Source organism: Dothidotthia symphoricarpi (genome assembly GCF_010015815.1).
Source record: "Dothidotthia symphoricarpi CBS 119687 unplaced genomic scaffold P153scaffold_21, whole genome shotgun sequence".
Classification (NCBI taxonomy): domain Eukaryota; kingdom Fungi; phylum Ascomycota; class Dothideomycetes; order Pleosporales; family Dothidotthiaceae; genus Dothidotthia; species Dothidotthia symphoricarpi.
Window position 1 is genome coordinate 381,772 of NW_022985028.1, and position 10,222 is coordinate 391,993.

Genomic DNA, 10,222 nt, shown 5'->3' on the forward strand with positions numbered 1-10,222 from the left:
GATAGTGAAAGCTGCATGTGTGCAAGTGACGATTGTAACAAGTTCTTGGTGAGGATGGATGTTGACTGTAGTGAGTAGTAGGCATTTCCCCTTTGCCTGTCTGTCTTGGTCTCTTTCCCCTAACGCGTTATGATCACCTATACATGCTCTTTCTCGGTCTCCTTGTATGTGTCTCTTCTCTCACAGTCCATTTCATGTTCTTACTCTCATACTCACTTTCGATGTCGCCCTTCTTCTCATCGTTTACCTACACATCTGTCATCCCCCGCACAGCCCCCAAATAACACTCTTCCTCACACCCAACCATCGACCCAAAATACACCCTCCCTTCAGACTAGAAAAGAGAAGCACCAGCCAAGCTTCCCCAGGCGGAGTATCGTGATCAAAGAACGCACTAACAACGAGAGGAGACATGGGAAAGTTGATAAATATGTTGTTGTAAAGATTCCATCTAGACGTTGAGGTCTTGTGGAATCCCTATCTACTGTACTACATGCTGTCCTCGAGCCAGATGAATGCTTCCCCTCCAAAGTCTGGGCCAAAAAAAAAGACGAATAGGAAAAAGGAAAGGGAAACATCTACCGTCTCCCCCCATGCCAATGCACCAAAACGCCATTCCCCAAAACCCCCCCACACACACCCTTCTCCTTCCCACCACCACGGCAGCGATCTACTTCGCCCCATTCACCCCCCCCTGCCTAACCATCCACGTCAGCAAATCAACCTTCGTAACAACCGCCACAGCCCTAGGCTCGCCCTCAACCCGCTCGGTAACAACCGCCGCACTATTCCACTCAAAAAACCGATTCAAATCCGCAAGTTTCGTCTCGCGCGTAATCTCCACAAAGTCCCTTCGCCCGCCGCCACTCTTCGTCCCATCCTTACTATCAAGCGTCAAGCGCCCCAAATCCTTAACAACCTCATTCAGCCTGCGGAAATCAAACATGACGGACTCAACAGCGCTGCGGGGCGTAGCGCGCCCGGATGCGATGTACGAGAGCAGGTTGCCTAGCGTGACGAGGCCGACGAGGCGTGCTTTTCCGCCCGAGGAGTATGTGCTGACGGGGAGTTGGTCGAAGCCTTTCTCGCGCATGGTTTCTATGGCTTCGCTGCAGGGGGAGGTTGTGGGGATTGTGGTTACGGGTTTTAGGCGCAGGGAGGCGATGGTGGCGCCGTGGAAGGGGTCGGTGGTTTTGCTGCTTGTGGTGCGGCGGTGGGAGAGGGCGGATACGACGTCTGTGGTGGGGGTTGCTGGGGGGGAGTCGGGGAGCAGGTCGTTGGCTGCGAGCCAGTCGTCGTCTACGAACTTAGGGGGAAGTTAGTATAGCTGGTGATATAGGGGGGATGATGGGGAAGGGGGTGTACTTTGCTGAGGTAACTGCGAATGCTGTCCGGCAGGATGACGACGATCACGTCGTGCTCGCCTAGATTGAGGTCCCGGGCAGCTTCGACCATAGCGGCCATTGCGCTTCCAGACGAGCCGCCGCACAGGATACCCTCCTCGGAGATGAGCCGTCTCGCGTACTGGAACGACGTGCGGTCGTCCGTCTTGTACCACTTGTCCACCTCCTTCTGCACGAGCACCTCAGGGATGAAGTCGTAGCCGATGCCCTCAACCTTATACGACTCGTTGACACGCCCCTGGTTGAGAGACTCAGGCAGAGCCAGAATACTGCCCTGCGGATCCGCCGCCACGATCTTGACGTCCTTGTTGTGTTTCCTGAGACCCCGCGCCAGACCGGTGATAGTCCCGCCCGTCCCTGCGCCGGCAACAAGGCACGTCACCTTGCCGTCCGTCTGCGTCCACACCTCCTCCGCGGTGCCGAACTCGTGCGCCAGCGGGTTATCAGGGTTGGAGTACTGATCGAGAATATGCGCATTGGGCAGCTCCTTAACCAGGCGTCTCGCGACGCCAATATGGCTCTCCGGGCTATCCCACGCGGCGCTCGTCGGTGTGCGAATGATCTCCGCGCCCAGCGCCTTCAACACGGCGACTTTCTCCGGGCTCATCTTCTCGGGCAGCGTGATGATGGTCTTGTAGCCCTTTACGGCACCGACGAGCGCAAGCCCGATCCCCGTGTTGCCCGACGTGGGCTCGATGAGCGTGTCGCCGGGCTTTATGCGCCCGGACTTCTCGGCGGCTTCGATCATGCGCAGGGCGATGCGGTCTTTGACCGAGCCGCCCGCGTTGAAGGCCTCGACTTTTACGTAGACGGTTGCGCGGATGCCGAGGGATTGCGGGATCTTGTTCAGTCGGACGAGGGGCGTGTTGCCGATCTGCTGGATTATGCTGTCCATGACCACTGGGGGGATGGCGGGGCGCGTTGTCGTCGACATGATGTGCTCGTACTGGGTAAAGGAAAATAAAAATCTATGGTGAAGTTTAGTATGTGGAAATTGTGTAGACAGAACTACCAGGAACAGCGAGGGAAGAAAGGAAACGCACGCAACTTGCAGAAAGAATATCGTGATCTTTTTCCCTGGGAACATGTCACCACCGCTAACCCGCCATTAGCCGCCCGCACCGTTACTAACCTGGCCTCGGTCCCCTGTTCCATCCACCTTCTATTTTGAGCTCAGCCTTACCAGACTAACAACCCCACACCATACTAGACTGGAGAATATGCAAACACATGATTCAGATTTATCTGACAATGTATGACTCTGCTGTGGGGAAGTATTGAACATCACTACAGAGAGTGATGAGCACGATCTACCTGGTGAGACATGTTCACACGTCCGAACAGGATCAGAATATCGCAGTCCGTTTCAGACACCAAAAGTCTCACAGTACGCCAACCAACATCAGATAAACATACGTATCAAGTGCAATATTCATCCAAACCCATACCTATATCACAGATAGCAAGACAAAAGTACAACTCCACATCCACCACAGAACCCAAGGCGAAGAAACGAGAGCTGAAAAAGACCACTACCGTGGCACACCATCCCCTTTTGTTACAAAGACGAATCGAATCCTAAAGCAATCGTATATATACCAGAATGAAAGGCAACCTGGTGGTTGAGTACGATGTTTCCATCGGCTACTTACTACGTGAGGGAGAGCAAGCCCAGAGGTGCCTGATGTGAGGCAGTCGTATGTTTCGTGTGAGAACCATCGCATCGCCGGGCATGTTCACGTCCGCATGTTGTGAAGGAACCATCATCCTACGTCCTCTTTCTTGAAACGAATGCGTGCGCATCCGACATGCATGCAATGGTTAGTAAGTACTTTGATCAAGCATCACTCAGACCAACTTCGAAATCAACTCATTCCATTCTCAACCCCCAACTCACACTAACTCACAACCTCGCAATCAAAGTTGCTCGCCAACCCACGCCCACCACGCATTCACGTCACCGCCCTCCTTCCCACTAACCACATTGCCCCCCAAAACACCCACATTCGTGCCAATCTCCCGCATCTGCTCAAACTCAAACGCGCCCTCACCCCCTTCCCCAAGCCACTCCTTTTCCTCATCCACCTCGTCCTCGCCGCCACTAAGCGCTGCCCCCGCATCCCTCAGCGCCTTCGCGCGACTGTTCCTCACCTCGCTAATTGCCTTTTCGAGCTGCACCTTGACCAGACTAGCCGGGAGCGCAGTGAACAGGTCCATTTTGTTCGCCGCCACGAGGACGGGTATCTCCTTTGGGCCCTTGCTCGTCTTGCTTTCTGTGTACCGCTTCTGCAGGCTCAGCAGCACGTCGTGTAGATAGCTGGCAGCTTCGTTGAGCCCGGCTTCCTCAGCGATGGCAGCCGCGTCAACAACAAAGATGATGCCCTTGACGTGCGCTGGGTTTGCGAGCTGCGCGGTCGCAAAGTGACGTAGTTTGCCATGTCCAGGCGTGTCGAGCAGGAGGAAGCGGCGCGAGCGCTCGTAAGCTGGGTCACCGGCGGAGCGGTAGTGCGACGACGCTGGAACGTGGGGGCTGGGAAGCAGGGCTTCAACGGTGAGGGGCGCGGTGGATGTGTGTGTCTGGGTCACGGTATTGCGCTCGGTCTTTGGGGTACGTCAGCACATATGTTGTGCGACCTTGCGCTTCTCCAGCTTGACCACGATGCGACCCTGCTTTTTTTCTACAGTGCATGAAGGGGGGGGGGGGGCTGGACTTACGAGAGTCGTAAAGGCCGTCTTTCCACTCCCACTCGGACCCACCAGCAGGAACGTGGGTAGATTCGTCGGCGTCACCTTTCTGTAGAGGAAAGTGTGCAGTAGGATCGGTAATACGATGGCAACGAGAAGACTGATGAAAATTGTCGACAAGTTTGGCGACAGGGCGGCCGTGAGCCAGCTATCCTCGTCGTACCACGCCATCTTTACCCTGCTCGAGTGGGTGCAATATATGTGACGTTGGGGCGGAGATATAGTGAAGATCTACCCCAAGAAAGAAGACCAGGGTGGGATGTTGAAACGCGTGTTGGGATCGCGTCGTGAGTCGGATGATATTTTGGCCATGACGTGACAAGTGTTCGAAGCTCTGACCGATGCGCCAGCGCGGGGAAGACGGAGCGAGGATGCGCTAGGCGGGAACATGCAAGCTTGCTTCCACCTCACCTCACTATCGTCTCTTTGACACATTGCCATGGCCATCTGACATTACGCGTTCAAGGTTTTGCTGCCTCGTATACCGATGACTGCTGCAATCAAGTTGGGGCCGACTCCAGCAGCCTGGCGCGCGCGTCATCGCAGTGAGCTCAAGGATGGACGTCGAGTAAACAAGAAGGGCCGCCTGCATTTCGCAACTACCTACGGGTTTTCGGGATTATATAATCATACAATAGACAAGGGCCACCATCGTCAATCACACCATCCAACGTCCACCTCTTCTCTGTGCATGCTCTGCCTCTTTCTCCCTCCCTCCCTCTTCTAAACCCGCCAACTTGGAGAGACCGAAACCCCCCGCAGCCATGGCCCGTTACTCAAGCGACCATGGCCTGGGGCTTGCTACACCATGTAGCCTAAGAAAAAAGGGTATGATGAACTCGTTCGCCGATACCTTTTACCGACATGCACCATGCACCCATGAATCGTTATGTTTTTGCCGTGATCCAACACCGTTTTCGTACCCAGCCATGCCTGAAGACACGGTCGTGAAACAAGACACATGAGATACCAAACGCCCGAGATGAGACAGAAGATTACAGAAGGAAAAAGTCGTTCATGCAGGTCATACAGTCATGACATAATGAGACGCTTGTGCAGGATTAAATATGCTAGGGATGATAAAAGGAAAAAGTGAGGCCAGATGGGAGAAAACAAACGCGGGACACCGCATCGTCATGCTTCACAGCAGGGAGGATGCCGACGTGTGATGCATGGTTCCACGAGACTGGATGCTGAGGAAGTGCACTCCGAATCTGGTAAGACGCTAAAACGTTGCACAACAATCGATGGTATTGCCTTCTGGTACGTGCTTGTCGCACCAGTCGACCCCTCTGTTGAGATGCTGTGATGCTGTAATTTGTGCGTCGTCTGCTCGTGAGGATGCGGGACCAAGTTTGGTAAGATAAGAAATTAAGATGTCGTAAGGTGAATAGAGCCGCCAAAGAACCGAAAGAATAATCGAAAGCGTGATGATGATGATGATGATGTTGAAGGGGGTTCTGTCCATTCTTTTTGGACAGTCTTGTCGTCTCGTCCTGGAACGTCCAGGGCGTACGACCCATCTTGTTGAACCGGTCAACTGTTCCGATGAACAATGGGGAGTATACAGGCGGGCTCAGTACCCTGCATGGGCATGTACGTCTGGATAATATCCACGACTGGTTTCCATACCCTGAAATCTGCCGCATCCTCCGACTTGCCAGCCACCGGTCATGGCTGCGGGGCCAGAGTACTCTTCTTTGATCCTGCGCCCCGGCAATGGAAGGGCATACTCGTTCTTCGGATGTATGCTTTCGTAGATGGTTGCCGGGAAGTATTGGTACTGTTGCGGAGCATCAGTCATCTTGGCGTCGTTGTCATCCACCATGTGCTGGTCAAGGCCTTCGACAGGTCCTCCGCTCATTGAGCTGGCAGAGCTAACAGAATGACTTCCGACAGGACTTGGGTCGAGTGAATATGTGTTCCCTCTGTACATGCTCCCGCCCATACCTGAAGCACTACTGCTGGAGAAGCCGTTGCTGTAACTCGGGTAGGATGGTCTTGCGTTGGAGCCAAGACCGTGATGGCCAGAGCCTCCAAGTCCAGAGCCTCCAGAACCTCTTGAGGTTCCTGCATTGTGAGGAGTCTCACTTGAGTAGTGGCTGGGCGACCTGCCACGAACCACGACCTGATGTGATGATCGAGCAGCAACCTTGACCCATTTTGGCTCGTTGTCACGAGGATTCTGAATGTTCGCCCAGAGTTCAACAATAAGATGGTAGTACTGTTGTTGGGCTCGACGTTTGCCGTTGTTGGCAGTCGCAGACTTGAATTGTATGCGCTCGAATCCATGCTGATAGCTACTACTCGCATGCGTGGTTGGAGAGTATTGTTGTGACACGGAGTCGCCATCATTCTGCAGAGGAAGTTGTGGTCCTGCTACACTCGAGGGCTGATGGAAGCTACTAATACCATAACCACCATGCTCATGACTCTTTCCCGGGGGCATCGGCGAAAGCAATTCCTTCTTCATGGCTAACTGAGGCCCTTTGTCGCGTTTTGGAGTATGCTGTATCAGCTCAATGCTTTTACCTCCCGTACCATCGACGGCAGCGGCGAGTGAAACAGCCATTGATTGGATTTGGTCGGCTTGCTTGCCGTTTCCCTGGTCGAGATACAACCGGGCATTCGGAATCCATGGAGAAAGCCCAAAAGATACGTTAACAGCGAAGTAGTTTCTCCGGTAACATGTCCATACGCGATCGGTGGAGAAAAAAAATCCTTTCTCGATCTTGGCCTCGATCGTTGGTACCACTGTTGCACCTTCACAGGTGATCGTGGCAATTGTCTCTTGCGTATTGAATGGCGGAGTTTCTGTTTGGCTATGTGTCGTATAGCTGCCACCAGTCTGGTAACCATTGTATGTCGGTAGAGGCATAGCAGTAGGTAGAACACTCCTGGGCGTGTCGGGCAGTGAGTTGTAACGAGACAGTTCGGAATGTCGAGGTGACAAGGCGTGAGGATGTCTGTGCAAGCCAGGCGTTGCTGTCGTATAATTATCTCTTGCAGACAGACCCATGGCTGGTGATACAGGGTTGCCCAGCCCTGGTGATCGTGTCGGAGGTAACATCACTGACGACGAAGCATCAGTTCTATGTCGTAGCAGTCAGCTGTCATGCACATATTTCAAGTTCTACACGTACGAAATACGCCACAATGGCTACCTACATGGACGATATTCGACGAGTCGAAGACATGTTCCCGTATGCACACGGGAAGTTGCTGTAGTTGTTTGCTACTGGGTAATGATTTGAGTATGTTGTCGCCAGGGTCGGCGAGAAAGACGAGTAGGAATAAGCTAACGCAGATGAAGCGTTGGAGCTGGGCGAGGTGGAGATAGATCCAGGCCCAGAGTCGGACTGGTAACTATAGCCGCGAGTTAGTCAATCCAGAAATACAATGCTAATCAGCCAATGTGAGCCAACAGCAGTGATGTGTAGCAAGGAGTAGGGTGGCACGGTATATGTTGTCAATCGACGGTACGGCATGCCGACCAGGCTTGTCGTGTGATCAATGTGACAGACCGGCCTGCTGGGACAACCAGATGCGCCATGCATCCGAAATATGTGCGACAACAGGTATGATAGAGGACGCCGACGACGTGTTTGTTTCAGCGATAGGAGAGGAGAGCACCAAGGCAAAGAGGCGTCGAGGGATGCAGGTGGGTCCCACAAGACCAAGCAGCACTACGGAGCCAGCAATGCCCGGCGAGAATAACAAGGGCCAATGAGAGGGGTACTTACGCAGCGTCGGGACGAGGTGCACCGTAACGGCTTGTAATGGAGGTCAAGGGCATACTACCCGCTGTATGGGCCAGGGCCCCGTCGCGCCTTAGCTGGTCGGGTACACCAGCTGCATAGGAGTTATGGTGCGCATGAGTACTAAGGTGATCGATGCATTCCTGCTCCGAGAAGGGGTTATCCGATGCCAACGGCAGAGGAGGTTGAAGTACTACTCATCCTGTGCGTCAGCCCAATCAACCTAAGATGTGTAGTGCATTTTCGAGCAGTATGTGTGACAAAAACAGGGAAGATGCACTGGTGAGCGATGGAGAGAAGGAAAACAGGCGCGCGTGAGACGTGGTCGCACAAGTGGCTCCACGATCAAACCGCAGAACGAACGCGCAAGAGCCGTCCAGAGAAGTTGCAGAAAGAGAAACTAACGGGCCTACAGTGTATAGCAGTCGATAGAGAAAGAAAGGCAATAAGTGCACTGGTTGTGTGTGGGATGATGTAAGAAGAAATGCGGGAGGATTGTTGGTTTTAGAAGAATGCGGAGCAAAGCGCCAGATGGGTCGAGTGTGCAGCGCCTGAAAGCGTATGATTGGGGGTTGGGGTTGTGTTGTCGCTGGACATGGGTATACAAAAACATTGGAGATCAACTTACTGTGATTCATCATTGTCGCGACAGTTGCAATAATACTCCTCTGAGGTCGCCTGGAATAGCGCCTGCGAATATTACGACCGCTTCGAGAGACGAAAACTGAGGTCGCACTTTTGCACTGTGAGTCCGATGCTCAGGCAACCGATTGATAACGATGAAAGTGACAAGTGTGCGCGTCGCAAACAAATTCTCGCTCTCCACGAGTACCTGACGTTGATACTCGACAGATTGATTCAGCGAGCGAGTCAGCAGGCGAGTCAGCGTCTTGTGGGAGCCGTTCTGATGGCGTGTCGGCTCGAGCCGAATGAGTAAAAAGAACGGGGGAAGGACTCGTCTATCGCTGTTGTTGGCTCGCTTCAGTAATCTGTACGGTTTAGCCGGCACAGGGGCACGATCCTCGATTAGCTGCCGCCGCGAGCTGTTGGTGGCTGCCACTTGTTAGTGGTGATGAGGAGTAGCTTTTAGCCATGCTTACCTTATGGATCCGTTCTCAAGATTTGGTCTTCAATGCGCGTACACTCCCACAAAAGAGTCTATTGCAATGATTGGTTAGTGAACCGTTGAAGTGACAACGTAGGGCGAGTAGACTAACAAGTGAGATTTTGGAGGAGCTATAACGCAACGTGCGTTGATGTCACCTGTTGCAGCTACGCGACGCCTTAAACCCTGAGGCCAAACGGCTCGTCACGGCGGAATGGAAGACCGACTGCACTTTGCTTCTTCCCGCAGTCCCCACAAATCTCGAATGTCGAGCACAGACAGGTACGGTGATAGCCCTGACGCTCGATCCCTGGATATCCTCACTGCGACGCAGGCGGTGTGTATGTAGTCGCTGCACTGTGACCTGTCAGTCTTTCGCCTACAAGGGACTATGTCGCAATGAAGGTGGATCTTACAAGGTTGTTCTGCAGACTTCCAAAAGAAAAGATGTGGCGTTGAATGATTCCCGATCGTGGCTGTTCTGACGAGGATGCTGACCTGTCGTTGAGTCTTCAGCGATCCGCACGGTTATCGGATATGCAGATCTCGTGGAAAGAGGTCGTCTGCTGCCTAGGACTGGTGATATTGAGACGATGCCAACATTGAGAATTGGCGCACGTAATAGTGTGCAGGTACTCAGATAGTCTTTCGAGTTGTTTGACCCGATTATATCGAAGTTGACTTTAGCAGTGCGCAGGGTCGTAGATATATGCACGGTGCCTTGGATCCCATTTAACGTCTTGCTTTCGGACGTGTTGCACAAGCTTAGCAGGATCTGGAAATCCCGTAATCGTTGACTTCGAGACTGTCTGATAGGGTACCGAGGTTTACAGGACAAGACAATGAAGTGGACTGGACGGCGTAGAAATGAGAGATCGGGGTCGATACAAGGGAAACGAATAGGTATCGAGGATGTAGATGATGAGAACAAAGGATGCAGGAGAGATGCTCGAATGAGAGCCAGCATACAGAAGGGGTCAGTAACAGTAGTTGGCAGACCAAAAACGCTATACCTAGCCGAATACAGGGTAGAATGGACTGGGGATCATGTCGGGTAGTTTGGCTGAAAGGAGCTGTCTACTAGGCAAGTATAGCTTGAAAGCATCGTTTAGGATGATGGATCAGGACCTCAGCCCCAAAGCAAATGATCCGTGTTGCCCTGCTCAGACCATGACCGTTTTCTAGCACCACGGTAGCATTGACAAGCTGCA

General features: G+C 53.0%; 4 protein-coding genes across 4 annotated transcripts; all 4 read right to left on the reverse strand.

The window, feature by feature from the left end:
* Positions 1-670: 670 nt before the first annotated feature.
* Positions 671-2,441, reverse strand: P153DRAFT_400545 (cystathionine beta-synthase; the record flags this gene model as incomplete). Its single annotated transcript, XM_033671834.1, has 2 exons — positions 1,366-2,441; positions 671-1,306 (listed from the first exon to the last, which is right to left on the reverse strand). The coding sequence occupies exons 1-2, from the start codon at positions 2,335-2,337 to the stop codon at positions 671-673; spliced, it is 1,608 nt and encodes a 535-aa protein (XP_033519438.1). The 5' UTR covers positions 2,338-2,441.
* An 830-nt stretch (positions 2,442-3,271) lies between these two features.
* On the reverse strand, positions 3,272-4,683 carry P153DRAFT_325426 (P-loop containing nucleoside triphosphate hydrolase protein). Its single transcript, XM_033665268.1, has 2 exons — positions 4,119-4,683; positions 3,272-4,004 (listed from the first exon to the last, which is right to left on the reverse strand). The coding sequence occupies exons 1-2, from the start codon at positions 4,317-4,319 to the stop codon at positions 3,321-3,323; spliced, it is 885 nt and encodes a 294-aa protein (XP_033519439.1). The 5' UTR covers positions 4,320-4,683; the 3' UTR covers positions 3,272-3,320.
* A 734-nt stretch (positions 4,684-5,417) lies between these two features.
* P153DRAFT_118705 (p53-like transcription factor) lies at positions 5,418-8,691 on the reverse strand. Its single transcript, XM_033661960.1, has 4 exons — positions 8,535-8,691; positions 7,892-8,099; positions 7,317-7,514; positions 5,418-7,240 (listed from the first exon to the last, which is right to left on the reverse strand). The coding sequence occupies exons 1-4, from the start codon at positions 8,545-8,547 to the stop codon at positions 5,725-5,727; spliced, it is 1,935 nt and encodes a 644-aa protein (XP_033519440.1). The 5' UTR covers positions 8,548-8,691; the 3' UTR covers positions 5,418-5,724.
* Positions 8,692-9,239: 548 nt separating this feature from the next.
* Positions 9,240-10,222, reverse strand: P153DRAFT_118683 (uncharacterized protein). The gene is made up of 2 exons (XM_033661959.1): positions 9,428-10,222; positions 9,240-9,368 (listed from the first exon to the last, which is right to left on the reverse strand). Exons 1-2 carry the CDS (start codon positions 9,976-9,978, stop codon positions 9,332-9,334), a joined length of 588 nt encoding a protein of 195 aa, XP_033519441.1. The 5' UTR covers positions 9,979-10,222; the 3' UTR covers positions 9,240-9,331.

Coding starts and splice junctions, on each gene's coding strand:
- P153DRAFT_118683 (XM_033661959.1), bottom strand. CDS start 9,978: ATGCTGGCTCTCATTCGAGCATCTCTCCTGCATCCTTTGTTCTCATCA. Junction 9,369..9,427: donor GAAGTCTGCAGAACAACCTT/GTAAGATCCACC, acceptor GACAGGTCACAG/TGCAGCGACTACATACACAC.
- P153DRAFT_325426 (XM_033665268.1), bottom strand. CDS start 4,319: ATGGCGTGGTACGACGAGGATAGCTGGCTCACGGCCGCCCTGTCGCCA. Junction 4,005..4,118: donor AGACGGCCTTTACGACTCTC/GTAAGTCCAGCC, acceptor CGTACCCCAAAG/ACCGAGCGCAATACCGTGAC.
- P153DRAFT_118705 (XM_033661960.1), bottom strand. Junction 7,515..7,891: donor GCACCTCGTCCCGACGCTGC/GTAAGTACCCCT, acceptor TCGCGGCTATAG/TTACCAGTCCGACTCTGGGC. Junction 7,241..7,316: donor ACTCGTCGAATATCGTCCAT/GTAGGTAGCCAT, acceptor GCTACGACATAG/AACTGATGCTTCGTCGTCAG.